Source organism: Coffea eugenioides, chromosome 10 (genome assembly GCF_003713205.1).
Source record: "Coffea eugenioides isolate CCC68of chromosome 10, Ceug_1.0, whole genome shotgun sequence".
Classification (NCBI taxonomy): domain Eukaryota; kingdom Viridiplantae; phylum Streptophyta; class Magnoliopsida; order Gentianales; family Rubiaceae; genus Coffea; species Coffea eugenioides.
In genome coordinates this window covers 37,785,696-37,805,263 of record NC_040044.1, presented here as the reverse complement: position 1 = coordinate 37,805,263, position 19,568 = coordinate 37,785,696, and the positions used below count along the sequence as shown (strand labels likewise).

At 42.6% G+C, this 19,568-nt stretch overlaps 3 protein-coding genes across 3 annotated transcripts; 2 read left to right on the top strand and 1 right to left on the bottom strand.

Moving 5' to 3' along the window:
• Positions 1-5,614: 5,614 nt before the first annotated feature.
• On the top strand, positions 5,615-6,623 carry LOC113750834 (non-functional pseudokinase ZED1-like). Its single transcript, XM_027294774.1, has 2 exons — positions 5,615-5,824; positions 5,967-6,623. Exons 1-2 carry the CDS (start codon positions 5,615-5,617, stop codon positions 6,579-6,581), a joined length of 825 nt encoding a protein of 274 aa, XP_027150575.1. The 3' UTR covers positions 6,582-6,623.
• Positions 6,624-8,920: 2,297 nt separating this feature from the next.
• LOC113749887 (non-functional pseudokinase ZED1-like) lies at positions 8,921-10,093 on the top strand. The gene is made up of 2 exons (XM_027293762.1): positions 8,921-9,784; positions 9,853-10,093. Exons 1-2 carry the CDS (start codon positions 8,987-8,989, stop codon positions 9,943-9,945), a joined length of 891 nt encoding a protein of 296 aa, XP_027149563.1. The 5' UTR covers positions 8,921-8,986; the 3' UTR covers positions 9,946-10,093.
• A 4,200-nt stretch (positions 10,094-14,293) lies between these two features.
• On the bottom strand, positions 14,294-19,105 carry LOC113748922. Its single transcript, XM_027292521.1, has 9 exons — positions 18,304-19,105; positions 18,093-18,200; positions 17,621-17,643; positions 16,697-17,122; positions 16,303-16,622; positions 15,861-15,993; positions 15,612-15,754; positions 15,283-15,412; positions 14,294-15,127 (listed from the first exon to the last, which is right to left on the bottom strand). The coding sequence occupies exons 1-9, from the start codon at positions 18,927-18,929 to the stop codon at positions 14,778-14,780; spliced, it is 2,259 nt and encodes a 752-aa protein (XP_027148322.1). The 5' UTR covers positions 18,930-19,105; the 3' UTR covers positions 14,294-14,777.
• Positions 19,106-19,568: the final 463 nt, after the last annotated feature.

Sequence of the window (19,568 nt, the reverse complement as noted above, 5' to 3'; positions counted from 1 at the left end):
AAAGGGTACCTTGACAATGATCAGCTCAACCAAATTGTGGATCCTAAGATAATGGAAGAGGTAGGAGATAATTGTGTGCATGAGCTAGAGCAGCAGTTGCTAGCTTTCTTGGATCTCGCTTTTCGATGCACAGAACATGAGCGAACCAGTAGGCCGGATATGATTGATGCAGCAAAAGAGCTTCGGCAGATGGAGAAGTCTGTTTATCGTTGTTAGTCTATAACCTGTTCACAATTGAAGTTTTCTTGACTGGGTAGAAGAGCTTCATAGTTCTTTTTACACACATAAAGAGGGATAAGATTTCAAATTGTGTATTTCATGAAATCTCTTTTCTTTTGGTCCTAGATTTGATATGTGTGAACAACTATAACATCTCTAGCATATGTTTCGAGAATCACAAATGTAAACTAGCCGCTAGTCTGCTACAAGGTTGAGTCGCACCTGACTATTGGCACTGGATATTGAGAAGCTTATTACTTGATAAATATCACGGCTTGTATATTGGGGAATTCAAAACTACAGATCCAGTCATAACAAGAATAGCGTTGGAGAGCACGTTCAAATTCCAATTATGGTTTACTTAAATAGACATTGCTTTTTAATTCAGGAAAAAAGAAGGTCATGATCAAAGAAGAGAAGGGAGAACAGAAAACAAGGCCCTTGAACAGGGTAAAAAGCCAACATTACAAAGATTACCTTTACATTCATCAGATCAGATCATGGTTCGCAATATCGGCTGAGTCGTAACTGGAACAGAGGGGACCGATACGAGACCGATACCCGAATCACGGATATTGTCATATCCATGACGACTTGCTTTGACTCAGCCGATATTAGCCGATTCGAATCCGTGATACATGGTATTGGCCTATATATATCCAAGTCCACTCGGAGTCGACTCGGATATTTTTTTAATTGTGTCTTTTTTGGTATTTTCTAATTTTAGTAATTTTTTCAAAAATTTTGGAAACTTTCATGTGCTATAATGTGCGTATCACCTGATATTCAACTGATATGCCGTGACAGATGCGGAACAACCAAAACCGCGACAGGAACGTGACCCGCAATGGCGAACCATGGATCAGATAGGTAAGAGTATTTCTTTTAGAGCAAATTATCTGGTTGGTCATTAAACTTTTGTCATCGTTTAGTTTTGGTCACTCAACTATTAAAAGTCTGGTTTTGACCACTGAAATATATAAAGTTAAGACTGGAGGCTATTCTGTTATATTTGGCCGTTAAGTTTACCAATATGTCTGTTTGCGCGATTTTCAAGATAAATGTTAGGGTCAATTTAGGAAGTTCAAAATCTTCTCTCAAAAATTGTTCCTCTTCCTCCTCCCCCTCCTCAAATCTTTGTCAGATCCTTTTCATCCTCAAATCTTCCCTTCACCGTTTCATTACTCTCTCCGTCAGTTTCCACCGACTTCGCTGCTGAATCAATAATTGAAATCTTACGGAGTAGAGGCGGTGGTGCCAGCGGAAGTCGGACTTCCCTCACCCAGGACACAGAACTTCGTGGCAACCTCCAACGAGGAAGAGCTTCGGTGTAGCTTGGACATGCTCGAAGCCAGGCGTGAGGAAGCGGCTGTTCGGATGGCTAAATATAAAAGCCAGCTCGCCCGCTATCACAACGCCAAAGTGAGGACGGTACAGTACCAGCTTGGGGACCTCGTCCTAAGGAAGAACTCGATCAGCCGAGCTCACAGTTCCAACAAGCTCGACCCTAATTGGAAGGGCCCCTACAAGGTCATTGAGGTAGGTCGGGCCGGTTACTGCAGGCTCGCCAGCATGGATGGATCCGAGGTACCATGTACTTGGCACTTCTCCAATCTGCGATTGTTTATAGCATAGGGTGGCCTAGAAATTCGAGTCTGTACTCTGGAATCAGAAGTCTTGTTTTCTCAATCAATAAAAGCCTGAATTTACAATCTGCTTGTACTTATTTCATGGTCACATTTTTAACGAGTCTGCACCTCACACTAGCACACTAAGCGATCTCTCGCTCAATGTCCTAGTGGGGGGGCTAGGGGTACGGAGTAATGTTTAAAGTGTGAAGTGTTCGACCCAGGAGGTCGGCACGAACGCACTTAATGTTTAGAGTGTGAAGTGCTCGACCCAGGAGGTCGGCACGAACGCACTTAATGTTTAAAGTGTGAAGTGTTCGACCCAAGAGGTCGGCACGAACGCGTTTAATGTTTAAAGTATGAAGTGGTCGACCCAGGAGGTCGGCACGAGCGCACTTAATGTTTATGAACTGTTCGACCCAGGAGGTCGGATCAACAGAATGGGAGCAGGCAAGAAATGCAGAATAATCCTCAAGTTTTTGCATTCGAAGCCTATCTATTACAAGGCTTACAGAGTCTCTGAGCCGCCTATCTATTACAAGGTACTCCACCTATCTACCGCAAAATTTCCGAGTTGGCAGCCCCCTTCGATGTCTGTTCTACCTGCTGGTGGCCCGACCGGGATAGGAGCTGAAAGTACACCTTAAACATGCTGAGAGGCGTATGGTGGAAGCCATTCAGGAGCCCGGGAGCAGGGGAGCCCTTCCATCTCGGATGAACCTCCAAGAGCATTTTCAACTGGAGCACGGTCACATCCTTATAAGAAGACAGAAAGGGTCCCTGGGGTGGCTGCCGCCCTAGACCACCGGTTCCTTCCCGGCAGCTCGGCCAGGAGACCCGTCCTCCTCCAAGGGAACTTCCTCCAGCTCGGCCCCAGTGTCAGCCCGACTCGCCAGCTCCTTCAGGGAGTGCCCCTTGCGATACCCGTCGAAGAGCCAGTCCAGCCTCGCCTCGGCTGCAGGGTTGTAGTCCTTGAATCTCGCCAAGTCGAGGCCAGGAGGATTGAACTTCTTCACCTGGTCCAGGGCCCGGGTGCAGCCGACCTGGAGGATGGGCAGGTTGAGGTGGGCGATGTCCTCCTCAAACTGGTCGGAAGTAAGGAACTCCCGAACAGCCCTCTTCCACTCCCGGCTGACGGTGCCGGAGAGCTCGAGGACGTGCTCCTCCTTCAGCTTGGCCACACTGGCCTTCTCCTGGTCGAGCTCCGACCTGGTAGAGGCAAGCTGGACCTGAGCAGCGTCCAGCTCCTTCTCGGCCTTGTCCAGTTTGGCCTTGAGGGAGCTGGCCTCCTTGAGAGCCTGGGACAGCTTCTTCTCCGCCTCCAGGTTCTTCTTCCGCATCTTCTCCAGGTCGGGTGACAGCTCGGAGAAGCGGGTCACCAGGGCGGCACCAGCGGCGTTGGCCTGAAGGAGAAAGAAAGCAGTTCAGCGCGTCACACTACCCAGTCCAGACACGGAGGCCAAATTATCCCAGGGGCAGAAAACTTACTTGGGCCTGAAAGGTGAAGTACATGTCCTGGAGCTCGGCTGGGTCGGCGAGCTCCATCCACCTCTTGTCCCGCGGAAGGACCGAGCCCACCATCAGCTCCCGAGCTGCCTCAGGGAATTGGACCCGGTCGTTGATGGAGAGCTTCCAGGAGGGGCAGAAGTGGCGGGGATCGTGCATAGTGGGGGCTTGGCCCGGCTTCTGGGGGAGGATGTGGCGGAAGTGCCACAAGCTCGGAGGAGGGGACTCCAGAGCATGCTCCTCAGCGGAGCCAACGCCCACGTGGACGGGACCCCCAGATGGCACAAGGAGGAGCGGCGAGGGAACAGCCGGCGCGGGCCTCTTTTGCCCGACCTGGGAGGCCTCCTCAGCCCTGCCCCTCTTCTGCCCGGCCGCTTTCTTCTTGTTGGCGGCCTGCTTGGAGGGGGAGGGTTGTGACGTCTCTTTCTGGGGGGCTGAGCCGTCCCCCGGGGTGGACGCCCCACCTGGGACCCCCCGAGCAGCCTCAGGCTGGGGGTCGGGAGTGGCCTCCTCGAGGGGCGCGCCCAGTAGCTGGGAGAGCTTCCTCACTGCAATGAACACCACCAGATCAGCCAAACGCAAGACAGTTAAGGGTAAAAAAGGAAAACTATATACTACAAATGCGACAGGGGCAAGACCAGCGTTACAGGTGTCGAGTTTGGGCTGGGGGGTGGCCACCTCCCCAGAGGATCCGGACACCGTCCCCATCAGCCCGGCTGCGGAGATCTGCTCAGTGGAGATCTTGGTGACATCGAGCTTCACCTTGGAACCCAACAACTGGCCGAGGGTCTCGTAGTCCAGGTCCTCCGGGTAGGGGTCGGCCTTGACTCCCCCAACCTTCCACACATTGGGGGGAAAATGTGTGGACCTGACAAAGAAGAAGTCCTCCTTCCAGTCCTTCACGGAGGAGGGGAGCCCGTAGAACAACTCCTGGGCCCCTTTTCCCCCTTGGTCTGGGGGCCACGGCGGGAGAAGTAGTACCACCCCGGGAGGGCGGCCTTAAGAATGAAGGCAGCTCGGAAGAGGGAGAGAGAGTAAGGGATGTCGCAGAGAAGGCAGTAGATCAGGAATCCGGTGATGATCCTGATAGAGGTGGGATGGAGCTGTGTGATTCTGAGCCCCCAGTGGTTCAGAATCTCGGTTAGAGCTGGATGGATGGGGAGACGGAGCCCTGCGATGAGCTGCTCCCTATAGATGGCTACGAAGCCAGGAGGAGGCCGGCAGGCCCGGTCGTCGGGCCCGGCCCACCTCGGCTCGTAGGCTGGAGGGATGGAGTACGACCTAGCCAGCTCGGCCAAATCCTGGGGAGAAAGGGTGGCCTCCTGCAGGTCGGGATAGCCATAGGAGAATTCAGAATCATTCCCCTGCTCGGGAGCAGGGGACCCACCCGATGAGTCCCTATCCTCCCCGGCACCCTCCTGGGCTCCGCCAGGGGAATCATGGGGGGATTTGGGGGAGGGAGTGGAGGTAGCCTGCCGCGCGATGAGCGCGTCGAGCTCGGCTGCCTCCTCAAGGGCTTGGGCCGAAGGGGAGTGGGCAGACGGAGAACTCATGGTATCGGTAGGCTCAAGTAGGTCTGAGGTGTGGAAGTTGGGGCTAGAGAAAGAAGAAGAGGAAGGGGGAGGAGGAGAAGATGGTGATGAAGATGAGGGGGAAGGCGAGGAAAGAACGGTGATCCGGGGGGCTCTGCGGCGGACGGAAATTATAGCAACAGAGGAAGAGGCGCCGGAATGATCCGACATAAAAAATGGGAGGCGGCAGAAGGTAAAAGAGACACTGCAAAGAGGGAGGATGAATCGCAAAAAGGACTTACTGATGACGGCAGGAGAAGGACTGAAGGCTCGCCGGAATCTGGGCACAGGACGCCGGAAGTTGCTGGGGGACGGAATTGTGGGTGCACAGGGGGAGTGATAACTTGAAATGCACAAGAAGAAGCGGAAATGGCAAATGGGACAGAGGAGAATTTGGCATCCCCTATTTATGGGGGGAAGGGTGGAGGAAGAACGGTTGCATGAATTTGAACCGACCCCCATGTGAACGCATTTAATGCTGGCACGAAACTCGAAGAGGCGGGACAGCTGAAAGGACGCGGGCGCAGCGTCCCTGTGACAGCCCTGTACCAGAAGTGACCTTGGCAGAGTAGTGCGCGGCTCTGGCCTCCCACGTGGCGGAGGTAGATTAGGTCTGCCTGACAGTCCTACCTAATCTAGGGGGCTAGTGCAGAGGCCCCATTCTGGGCCCAGACACGTGGCAGCCCAGGAATGGCCGAGCTGGGCCTTGGCCCTCAGATCCCTAGGAGCGGCCCCGGGCCGTACCGACTAGGGCTCCCAGGGGAGGCGAAGGTCCTCCCCGAAGAGGTCGGGGGTAATCCCCCTGAGTGCGGGATACCATCTATGCGGGGCAAGTCCCGCGTCGTGCGGAGGTCGGGCTCCCTTGAAGGTATAAATAATAACACACATCCACTGTACAAGGTACGCTCACTATTGACAATTTACTCTGGGCAGTTGCTACTTCCCGTGAACCTGACCCATCGGAAAACTAACTTGGCCGTCGGAGCGCCCTCGGGGACAACCCTCGGGCCCCCTCTGTTAGCTCATCTTCTCTGTTTTGCAGGTCTTGGATCAGCTCTCCCATCGACACCCCGAGCTGATCAGGTCAGCTCTCCTCGGGGAAGCTCAGCGCTTCTTCACCAATGTTATTGGTTATCTTCATTCTGTGTTTCCTACACCGATTATTTATAGAGATTTGACGCCAAATAAAGTGATAATAGACCAATGTGGTGTTGCTAAACTTTTTGACTTCACATTTTCAATATCTCTTCCTCCTGGAGAACTGCAGGTGGAAGATCGTGTTAAAGGGACATTTGGATACTTAGAGCCTCAATACGCAATTACAGGCTTTATTACTCAGAAGACAGATGTTTATGGCTTTGGGATGCTCATGCTTGTGCTTTTCAGTGGAGAAACAGCGATAATGAAGTATCAAGAAGGAACAGTAGAACCGATTCATGTCAGAGATTACATCAAAGACTGCCTTGACAATGCTCAAATTAACCAAATTTTGGATCCACAGATTATTGAAGGAGAAAACAGTGACGGGCTCAGGCAGAATTTGCTGGCGTTCCTGGATCTGGCTTTAAGATGCACAGAATATGAAAGAGCTAATAGACCAGATATGCTTGATGTTGCAAAAGAGCTCCTCCATATTGAGAAGTCTGTTCGTCATTAGCTCTACCACCACCACCTGATCATTGAATGAGCTCAAGGGCCTGATCCATGTTCTTACGGTACAGCTTCAAGATACAATTGTACGTCTGTAGGTAATGTCAGTAATAATCTGAACTTCAGTTACACAGAAATCTCTCTCAATTTTCAATGACTTCCTGAGAAATGCTTCATTATAACAGTGTAATCAAACTTCATTTCTGAGAAAATTATTGCATAGATAACATCAAATAGGCTTCATAATTGGCATTAAAAGCAATCTGGAGTAACTGAAAATAGGCTAGAAACTAAATATGTTTTGCAACATAAATATTTATCTGTACTCTTTAGATTTCCAACAAGCTCAATCAAACAAATGTTGAGTTCAGATTTTTAGCCATCTTTCAGGAAGTGAAGGAATATTGCATTGGATAATCCAAAACAGACTGAGTGATGCTGCAGGAAGATTGTTGTTTCTATATATTACGCCTTCTTATCTTTTTTTTTTGTAGAGCCCTAGTGTGTAAAAATACTAATTGCCACTAATATTAATCGATTAAATAATTACTGATTTAATTGACTAATTTGGCAGGGGATTAACAAGTCACATTGAACATCGGGCCCTTGACATTCAATTAACAAAATAATCCCATGAAAATTCAAGTAGACAACATGCAAATATTAACAAATTAAAGAATGCATGAAAATTAATTAAATTTCACAGATATCCGAGACTGCACCGTTGAATTGATCCTTGACTAGATAAAAGGCGTAGCCACGCCTCATAAGAAAATTTCCGCACAATTCCATTGATTTCAAAGGCATTGGTTTCTTGCTATTAATCGAGAAAGAAAATTTGTTTTCCAGTAGTCTAATCGAAGAAACGCAAAAAGCGATACAATGATAAAAGAAAAGCAGCGGCCAATGAATAATCACCCAAAAGAAAAACTAACTGTCCCTAATCTAAAACAATTCCTAACTTCTCTACGTGGTCCCGCCGAATAAGAAACAAGCACAACCCAAAAAAACTTCCTGCACCAACCGAGGCTTTCCTTCTTATTTTGTTTCCTATTACTAGTAGGACTCTAATCTCCTAATCAGCAAAGAAAATGCAATCCGTTTGTAGCACCATGTGGGCCCGGTTGTTTGAAGTCTCAATTGTCTCCAGAAAGTCCCTCATTTTTTGTAGTTTTCTGCTTCATTCCCTGAAATTAAGTCCAAATACCATATATAACCAAATGTAAGTAGATATTAACAATTAAAACAATATTTGGCAGGGACAAAGGGGAAATTAATAATAAAATAACCAACAATTAACACTCTACTAATTTGCACACGATGTAACTCACTTTGCACAACATGTAACTATAGAATAAAATTTTGTGAACTCTACACATGGTATGAAAAACGATGTAAAAGATGAAATCTGAATCTTACATTTTTTTGGCCAAATCTTGGCCATCAATCTTTCGGAATGGTTGTTTCCTCCAACCGTTCCTGCTCCAAATCCTCAAAAGTCTAAATCACTTAACTACCAAATCAAAATTACATTTAATATATTCATGACTACAATACTAGAATGACTTATATATTCATGAGTGACGTTTCTATTTATACCGATGATATGGTTTCTCTTTCCTATACAGGGGATAATGCGCTATTGGCACTTCATCAGTTATAGTTATTGAGGGCCGTTTCCAGATCTAACGTTTCTTGGAATTTTTGTTCTTTCTGTTGTTTAAAGATTTCATTTCCATATAAACAACAACTTTAATCTAATTTCAACCTAAATCTAACTGTGCTTCAAATTCTCTTCTTGTAATAAACAAATACCCTTCCTTTAAAAAACAAAAACCCTCAAAAAAAGGCAATTGAATTTGGCATCATAATATATTATTATTTATTTAATGGTAAGGGCATCAAATTTAATCCTGATAGGAATCCTTTTTTTTTCACTCTTTTGGCAGAATTTTAGCTAAATATCCTCAAAAACTAAGAAAGGGATGCAACTTTAGAGATATATCATAGTCATCAATTTTTTTAATTGAGAATGATGATATATATTGACTATGAATGGTATTCCTCACGCAGCATCCCATTTATTGAACTCTTGATCACCGTATAAGATTTTGATGACGAAAAAGCAACCGAGTTTGATGTTTTTCCGTAGCGTATGAGATAAGAACTCATTGAAGTGACCTGACAGTAAGGAAATGGGGCCAAAACAAGACAAATGCATGCCAAATGTCAAAGTAAAACCACGCAATCTGCTTGAATCTTTCAGTAGTTCTATGCATAGTCTAAGCTGATCAATTATTTAAATCAGAATTAAGTTCGATACATAGGCAACTGGAGATACTTCCCATACCTTAGAATGAATTACTGGTTTTATGATATCTGAGAAATTTTCTTGAGGACCAAAGCCAAAAAATGATACCTCTCTTCAGAAAACGACAGAAGGAAGATGAAACCTCACCCTTCTTCTTTGAGAATGGAGGTGCCCTGCTAGAGGAGTTAATGGCTTCTTTTGGTGGGAGATATGAAAATCCAATTCGAACCTTTTCGCTGAAAGAACTCCTTGGAGCAACGAAGGACTTCACAGAAAAAGTCTTCCTGGGAGACAGTGGATGCATGTTTCGAGGTTCTCTTGGAGAAAAACAAATCTTTGTCAAGAGATTCTGCGCATATGAAGCCATCAGCCCTCATGTTTTCCGTGGACCTATTCGTGATATAGCCGTTTCTTCGCAGATGAGCCACGTCAAGAATATCCTGAAGCTTAGAGGCTGCTGCCTGGAATTGAAATTTCCTGCTTTGGTGTATGAATGCTCTGCAACTCAGCTGCTTGCTGAACTCCTCTATTACCCAGACGATGAGAAACTGTTATCTTGGAAAAGCAGAATGCAGATAGCAAAGGGCATTGCCAATGCAATTGCTTATCTGCACAATGCATTTGCTACACCTATAGTCTATAGGAACTTAAAGCCGTCTACAGTCATCTTAGACAAGGATGGTACTCCTAAACTATTTGATTTCTCCCTCTCCGTAAAGCTTCCTCCAGGAAAATCACAGGTAGAAGACGTTGTAATGGGCACATGGGGTTTTGTAGATCCTGAACACTTGGAATCAGGCATTGTTACTGAGAAAACTGATGTGTACAGCATGGGTGTGCTCCTACTGGTGCTTTTAACTGGAAAAGAAGCCATGTGCAAGAATCATGGAGGTGAAAAAGTAGATATCGTGGATTATGTCAAGTATTATATTGATAAGAATCAATCTAACAACATTCTGGATCCTAGAATTTGGACGGAAGGAAATGTAATGCAAGACAAGCATTTTCAAGCTTTCTTGGACCTTGCAATGATGTGTACTCAGACGAAGGCACCCAATAGGCCTGATATGATTCAAGTTGCTAAAGAGCTCTGCAAGATAGAGAATTGTGCTAACCACGGTCAGCTTTAAGTAGAAAGCACTGCAGGATGGAGGTTCAGAACTAGGGCATGAACTAGCTGAATTGGAAGCTATATCATTAGGTACGGAAAGCTTGTTAACCTTTTAAAGGAACTAGGGTTGATCACTGAATAATGTTGTCATAAGTTCAGTAAATGTGATAGAACTTCCGAGCTTTTAGTAAGCAGAGTAACATATCTGTATCTAATGTATCTTTATCGAACACCAGAACCAATATGTTTGAGGGTGTGAATAGTCTCTTTGATGAATCCAAAGAATGCTAGGCCTTGAACTGCTTGCACTGAAAGCATAGGCCTTGTGCATAGGCCTTGAAAGCATAGGCCTTGTGTATCAGAAAAGTGCCAAGGGGGGAATAAAAGATGGTAGAGCTGCCTAAAGACATTAAATCATCGAAAAAGTTAGATTAGGTGAATGTTAAGGTTACTACCAGTTGGTGAAAAAGAAAAAACTTATGCACTAGCGTTTCTCTAAGCAGCAAATTTGTGTACATTCATGGACATGGAATAGCACATTGACCTCCGACAAAAGGTTAGGATGACAGAATTTACCAAGCATGAGTACCTGGGGGACTCTGCAGCTCCAGTTACTATCTTCGACCTTGTTATCCAATCCAAAAATGGTGATCAGCTACCATAACCTGAAGCAATTTTCCTAAACAAACTCCTTGACAATTCCTTGTGGAATATTTAAACAATTATCTCATTCCTATTCTCAAGTTAATGGCCAAGAAGAGGAACCAATCTAGGATAAGAACTATCCAGAGAATTTCCAATTCTTAAATGATATGATTGTTTCTTGACCAAGGATGAATCAATTTTCTAATGGCTACTCGATTCCCGTCTTCTAAAACACTGTAAGTAGATCCCAAGAGCGGCCTACATTATAATTTTGAATCTGACAAGCAATCTGTGGCTTGGAGAATTTGATACTGTTCAAAATATATAACCGCAAAGAACAGCAAGGGCCTCCATTATTTACCTTTAATTATCGAAGAGTTTTCGAACTATAAATAACTTTAATGCAGATGAGAACAAAAGATCCCAGAAAGCTTAGGAAGGTACCTTCCAGTGTTTTATAAAGCAGAAAGGACCAGCTTTGAAATGGGGAGGACCAGTTCTTGTACGGTAAAAGGAAATTAGATACCACTTGAAATGAATAAATTTTGTTAGAGGGAAGTTAGTTACAAATTGCAAGTTTTTTCCATTACCTTGTATGGCTGCGTATTTCTGGCCACTCTTCAATGCGGCCTTTTCTTGAATCCAAGCTTGGTATATTCTCCTGCGTTCAACTTCTCTCACCAGTACACTTCCAAAATATCTGGTTGCATTCGTACAAAAATGTCTAGTGATTGCATCCATAAGTTCTGCATGATAGAAGATAGTTAAAGTGGGCTGAGCGATGATCCCTCCATTTGGATAAGTCTCCTCAATACCACCAGCTTCTGAGATTCCATGGTTCCTTAAGGCAGAGCCACTGCCTAAAGCTGTTGTACATGCAGTTGCATTTGGTATCTTTCCTGCATGATACACTAATCTGTTTACCATTAGTCGTTTCAAATCCGCAGAAAGATAAAGATGTTCATAAACCAACCAGTAGATGTTAGATCCCCAAAGAATTTCTGCAATCTCCAAAGCTGCCCCAAGTCATGGTTCGAAGACACGGATGATTCGTCACCGTCTCGGCCTAGTTCGAGACGAGATCGCGACGAATCGATACCGAGATACGTGACTCGTCGAGATGTCACCATGAAGGGTTGAAACGGTCGAGTCACATCGAATCACTCCGAGTCATCCCGAGTCAACTCGAATTTTTATTATTTTTTAATTATTTTTGTTTATCATATTTTTTACAATTTTTAGAATATTAAATATTTCAAAAATTCACGTCTCACCGAAACCGCAATCCATATGCCGAGATCGATGTGGAACTGTCCAAACCGCGACCACAACCGCAACCGCGACTTTGAACCATGGCCCTAACAGAGCCATGCTTATCGGTAGCCTTGAAGCTGGTAATACTGAACCTTACTGATTTAACATGCTCTAAAGCCAAAAGTATCCGCGCCATTCGGGCGTTTAGAAGATTCGGGACTGAGACATGCCTTGGCAATAAGAGCAACTGCCCATGCTTGGTCCAAAAAATAGTTACTTGTGACTAAAGGTGATTCCATGATGATTGCAATGAGTTCCCCATCATCAGGGAGAATATAAGCCATCACATTTTCCAACCAATCGTTGATGGCAAAATCATCTCTGGCACTTGAACCAGGTTTCCAGCAACTAGCTCAAGCAGAACCTTTCCGAGGCTACAAACATCAAAGGCACATGATGCGTAAGTTGCACCTGATGTACCTGGTGGGTCAACAAAATAGACTAATTTTGAGAAGGATTTCCAGCACATCGATGACTATTTCCACTTTTTTGAATAAGAATTTCAACACTGAAGTATCAGGGAGCCAAAAAATTGCCGAAGGTACTGAAAACAAAAGGGCTGAGCAAGATATATTCGCTCTGTCGATTGTCATGGAACATGGCAAAAAAGAGTAGCCTTATAACTAAATTGGAAAAATGTGTTTGTTCTTATAGTAATACCTTATTCTTGTCAAAATTTGGATACTTGTGAATCTACTTGAGTCTCATCCCACGGAATTGAAAAGTAACAACGTATTGTTTCTGCCCTTATATTACCATACACCAATTGATTGAAATCTGTTGATTATTTTTTTTTTAATCCAAATTTTCCATTTTTTCTTAATGGCAAGTTTAACCTATGAGCATGGACAATGAATTTCTGCACAGGTTCCAGCTAAAACCAGGTTTTAGACAAGCGGGAGTGGTAGAGGTGGTGATCGAGGAGGTAATGGCTGGAGCGTAAGGGGTGGACAGTGTCATAGTTTACCCTATAAGAAGTACCATGAATTTGTCTATGCTAAAGTAGAAGGCAAATGGGATGCTGCAAAAGATATCTGCAAATATGAAAAATGTGCTAATCTCTGACAGCTTTAATAGGAAGCAATCTGGAATTAGGTTTGAGAAACTAGGCATGAACTTGTTGAACAAGGAGTTACGCCATTCTGATGAACTTGTAACCATGTGCTTAGGCTTCTTCACAACATATTCTCACAATTATGATCCTTGACCATGATAATTACAACTCCCGTGGACTAGGAAATTGTTTGATCAGGAACCACCGACAGAATGATTGATTCAATTCGCTTTACATTTTGATGTGGGAACTGGAAGGGAAAATTACACCATCTCTCAAAACCTTCACCACAGAAACTGTTGTAATCCTGGAACCAAGACCTCTTGAGCTAGTGCTAGTCTTCTACAACCTTCATTCAGGTTTTCAAACAATAAAAGAGGTGAAATTTGCTTTTAGTCTATTCGTAATAAATGTGGAATTGCCGATAAGCGATAAATGCACAATTAGCCTCACTGATCATGCTAAAAAAAATAAAATAACAGATAGACAAAACCGAAAGATAGACAGAGACTCAGAATGTTCAGCAATGAACATTGGTGAGAATGCACTCGGATACTTCCAGGCATGCAGGGCAGATTCTCCACAGCAGCGAGAAACTTCCATCTAAGCACGATTGAGTGAGTGATGCGGAGATGATAATGATCACAACTTTTAAGAAAACTCATTGATAGGATAAAAACACTTGCAATTGTCACGCAAAATACTTCAGTTTGCTATACAAGCACACTTCTGAGATCAGAAGCAATTCTGGCTTTATGGTTATTCTGCACTTGGATATTCCAATTTGCCAAGAACCTACTTGATGGCGCCAAACTCATTACCTGCATTCCCTCTTTGCTACCTCCTTTGCAGTTCCAAAGCATTCAAAAAATGAAAAATATCATTGACGGTGTAGAAACAGAAATCCAATACTATGTGACTTTGTTGCTTGTTAGCCTAGGCTAACATCCACAGATGGCCTTTCTATAATTTGCTTTCTTTCATATAGCTTTCCTTTTTTTTTTTTTTTTTAGTTTTCCTTCTGTTCCATTTTCTGTTTTGTTAATTTTTCTTTTCATTTACGTTTTTGATCTTCCTTTATCTACTTCCGTTACCAGTATGTTCTTTTTGCCTTCCAGAATCCTTTAACATTATCATGTGATCACAAGAATAGGCCTGAGGCCATGGGTGAATTTAAAAGACAAACGATCCGAGCTAAAAGTTAATTTTGGTCTTTGTAACAGAAACCAGAAGGTACATAGTTCTGAGGGCAGCCACAACTTTCTTGGGTTGCAAAGCTTCAGCTTCAATTGGAAGGCTGTTAAAAGTGAATCATTGAATTTTGAGATGGTACATCTTTTCTCAAGCTAAGAGTTGAGGCACAAATAATTACATTCGACATTTGAGAGTCGATTGATAATGTAGTTGTAAGTACTAGTGATTTGATGTGTGAGCATGTACATTGTTTTTAGTAATAATCACTAGCAAATGTTAAGGGGCTTCACCTTGGTCGCTCAAGCTCATTCTTAAAAGGACATCCATCCAAGGACTGTAAAGCTGTATTCACTATTACCTTTCACAGACAAGTGAGGCTTGGATTACCAAAGAAACAGAAAGCTGTAGTAGACATCAGTCAACTAACCAGGACAAACATACGAAAGGATCTGTTAATTTTTAGAAGAGAAAACAACAGGTAGCTATTATTGGCTGGATTCCATCAAAGCATTGATAGAATCCCAGAACTTTTAAGACTGCTAAAGTTGCTGGACCTGTTGATGAGCTTTCTGATTTATCCAGGGCTCTTGTCTTTCCACTTAGCAGCTGCAACACGTTCAAGTACCTCGACAACAACTTTCATTGATGGCCTGAATTGCGGTTCATATTGAAGACACATGGAAGCAAGAGAACCTAATTTTCGTGCAGCTTTAAAAGGATATTTGCCTTCTAACTTTGGATCCATAATTTTCACCAATTTGTTTCTTTTGAGATTCATAAAATATGGAATTGGATAGATTTCACCCCAACTAGGTTGATTCCTTCCATTTGTAGATAAACCTGTTAGCAATGCAACCAATACCACACCAAAACCATATACATCGCTTTCCACATTCATTAGCCCTGTTTCCATATTCATTAGCCCTGTTACATGAGGGAGAGTTATTAGCATTATAATCTCATCTTTCCAAGTCCTGTTAAGCTAGTAATCGAGCTTTATTTTCTTTGGTAGCGCTGTTGCACCACAAGATCCAAAACCTTTATTCTAGAACCTCAAGAGATCAATCTGGATGGGTTACCTGCAGCTGGAAAGACATTCTCAGGAGGAGCATCAACATATCTTCCATTCCTAAAAAAATTTGGATGTACTTCATCGATCGGAAGAATAATCTTTGCTGTGCCAAAACCTGATATCTTTGCATTGAAAGCCTGAAATCAAGATAAACAAAATTGAGATGGATGATAATCGCATCGCTAAATGATATGTCAGCAGTTTTATTGATGACATATAAAACTCGGCATGCACGTTAAATTTTTTCAAGTCGTTTGATAAACTCTGATAGATTTATGTTATTTGATTGCACATGCAATAAACTTGTATTGATCAAATATTTGCTTCTCAACTTACACCATCAAGCAGGATGTCTGAGGTACCAAAATATTCATAAAAACCTTGCTTTTGTGTTGCATGCAAGAAGGCTAGGCCTCGAGCTGCTCCAGTTAAAATGTTAAGTCTTGTGTCCCAGGAAAGTGGCTGAACATCAGAGCCAGCTAGAGACATCCAAGTATCAAGATTATTTCAATTGAAAATTTTCTAAAAATAGATGATGCTTAGATTGTTTGAGATACTAATAGTGCAATATAATCTAAATCTCACCTCTAAAGAGATGGTTGTCTAGGCAGCCACTTTGCATAAATTCATGGACAACAAGTAGGTCTTTGTCCTCACAATATCCAAGGAACTTGACTATGTTAGGATGAGAAAGCCTTCCAAGTGACAGTACACGAGACTGCCCAGAAAATATGAAAGAAAAACATAAAGCATCACAGAAAAGTTTGAATAAGTAACGAAAAAGCAAATTAAAGTTCAGCTACCACTGAGTTGGCCAATGATAGATTTCTCATATGGATTATGGAGATGCTGGCAAAAAATTTCCAGAGAACTTAGGAGGATATGCTCTTGTGTTGTACGAGGTGGAAAGTATGTTTGAACCAGGACGGAGCAACACTTGGAAGTTGGAAATTAGATACCAGTTGAAAGGATTGGTTTTGCTAGAGATCTAAAGTTAGTTGCTACTTACAAGATTGGTTTCCATTACCTTAAATAGCTGCATATATTCGGAAGACATATTTCTAACAGCAACTACCGATCCATTGCCATGCTTTGACGAGGATTTGTCTCGAAGCCAGGCTTGGTATACTCTCCCAAATTCAACTTCTGTCACAGCTATGTCACATCCAAAATGTCTGGTTGCAGTTCTAAGTTCTGAATAAGAGAAAATAGTTAAACTGGGGTGAGCGAAGATCCCTCCATTTGGATGTGTCTTCTCAAAGCCACCAGCTTGTGAGAATTTATGGTTCCTTGAGGCAATGCCACTTCCTAAACTTTCTGTATAAGCAGTTGCATGAGCTGTCCTTCCTGTAAGATATACTTTCACTTTTGGCATTCGGCATTTCAAATTCTCAAAATGCTAATGACGTTCATAAACCAACCTACAAGTTTAGATCCCCAGAGTATCTCTGCAATCTCCATAGCTGCTCTAAGTGAGTCATGATCACCCGTAGTCTTGGGACATTTACTGGTGAAGCTTGATGATTTGATATGCTCTAAAGCCAAAAGTATCTGAGGCATTTGGGGTCGTTTAGCAGATTCAGGACTGAGACATGCCTTAGCAATAAAAGAAACTGCCCATACGTGGGCCAAGACATGCCTAGCCATGTCTAAAGATGAGTCAACGATGTTTATAATGAGTTCAGAATTGTCAGGGAGAATATAAGACAGCAAATTTGCTATCCAACCATTGGTGGTGGAATCATCTGTGGCACTTAAACCCAGCTTTCCTGTGACTAGCTCCAGCAGGACCTTTCCAAAGCTATAAACATCATACGAACACGATGCATAACTTTCATTAGATGTACCTGATCATTCAAGATAATAGACTAACTTAGACAAGAATATCCAGCACATCATCTACCGTTGTTAACTTTCAAATGAATGATTACCAGGGAACCCAAAGGTTACTGAATGTATTGAAAAGAAAAGGACACAGCAAGATCTATTTGCTTTAGCAATTGTTTTGGAACATGGGGAAGAAGAGCAACCCTATAGCTGAATCTGGAAAATTCTACGAAAATTGCTTTATCATTTTCATCTTTTAATAGGGAATATCCGTCCAACACCACTCTATATTTCCTTATTACTTCAAAATGATCAAGTAGATGGTTTTGCCTAGTATTACTATGGCATAGACATGTACGTAAAATCAGGTCTATGTAATTATATTGAATAAACTAAATTGAACTCAACAATTCTAGATAGTTAAGGTTACACTAGTTATGCTTCATGTCAATTCAACCACTCGTGGAATAACAAATGTTTGATGATGAGGGACTATCATTGAATGAAATTTTACGTACCAGTAGCGCTTTGTCCAAATGCCCTGAGAATATTAAGAATGAAATACACATGTCAGACATCAAATTTGAAACTGGGTAAGCAAACGAGTGATGGTTTCAGTTTGGCAGGCATAGTTTAGACGTAGCAAGAACCAAATACTTGTAGAATCATGGAAAAGCAGAATGTAACACCAGTTTCACATGTAAAATTGAAGAGCATTAAGTGTCAATCTGACTGATAGATGTCATATCAACTAAAGAAGTTAATTCATGATCCCTTTTACATTTTCAAGACAGCAGATGGCTATTTGGGGATGTTGCAATCTTGGCTTGATTAATTTTGTTGTAAAGGGGGCAAGCTTATATCTACGCCCTCCTTTATATATAAAATTAGCATTATATGCGAAATCCAAACGCCCTCAACAGGACAATTTTGATGTCTATCAATGTGCAATGAGCACACAGCTTTTAAACTTTTGGCTACTGCACTGACCTGGAAATACCATTCTGACGCATGTGGTTTTCTTCAGCAAAGACCTCATAAAGGCTTAACGTCACTTCAAACTTGTCATCAAGAAGTATGCTACTTGCTTGAATGTTGCTAGACAATAGAAAGATAAGCTGCAACTTATGTCCCAAAAGCCCAAATAAACATACAAATAATAAAAGTTTGCTAGGAACAAAGTGAGGAACATCCCAGCTACCTGTGAACAAGGGGAGGGACACATTGGTGTAGATAGCGCAAACCCTCAGCAACTTCAGTTGCTATCTTCAACCTCGTTACCCAGTCCAGCAATGGTAATTTTCTAAGATTACCTGAATCTATTTTTCTAGACAAGGAAGTTGACAAATCCTTTTTAGCCATATTCTTGTAGACAAGAAACTTCTCCTCCTCATTCTCCAAGCAATGACCAATCGGAGGGACAAATCTATGATGATGAGAAACCTTCGCAAGAATTTCCAGTTCTTCTATGAAAAGGGATTCTTTGGTGACTGATGAGAGATCAATTTTCTTGACTATAACTGGAGTCCCTCCTTCTAGAACTCCAAAAAAGAAATCCCCAGAGTAGCCATGCTTGATGAGCTTGTTTTCACTCAAGTAATCCGTTGCTTGGAGAATTTGATTGTATGACAATGAATCCCCCACCAACAAGCTGGAGAAGTTGAACGATGAAACTCGTCGAGAGGAAGAAGCTAGATCGAAGGAGGAAAATGATGATAATGATGCCAAGGAAAGCTCACTTGGAGTCCTCTGAGCAGTGAGGCGGAGATCTTCTCTTCTCAGGGTGGCTGTCACCAGCCTTTCCCAGTTGTCACAACTCCTAGGCATCTATGATCTTTCGATCATGACTATCATCACTTTCCTATTGAAAATCAATGGTAACAAATCATCAAATTCAGATGATCTCAGGTTCAATAGGAAACTTATGATGCAGAAATGTTTGAACTAGTCGGTGTATTGTTCAGTTGACTCTGAAAGCTAATCAACTAGTCTTCTCGCAAACACTTTGAACTAGTCTGTAAACATGTGTTATATTGTCCTGTAGTTTCACTTAATACCACGGAAATTCCCTATGATTTGATAAAGGCCACCCAATCCCTCGTGGTCGTGGCTTCATGTAAAGTGGAATCAGACAAAAAGTTGCTTTAGTAGTAATATTAATTAAAATGCCCATTATACCTTTAATAAGTAATAGATTTTTATATTTTGTTTGAGTTTTTGTGATTTTGATACTTGCACTTCTGATTGGACTAGTAATACTTAACAACGTGTTTTGCAAGTGATTGTATTAATCTAAAATATAACACTTTTAAGATACTAAAATTTTTTATGAAATTTTGATTATCAGTTTTAGAATGGAATAATTCTTATATATATTTTTAGTTCCTTTAATCAATTTTTGCAAAAATATTTTTAAATTTTGAACTCTTATATGGGAATGTTTTCTAAAAGTATTTTTGACCTTTC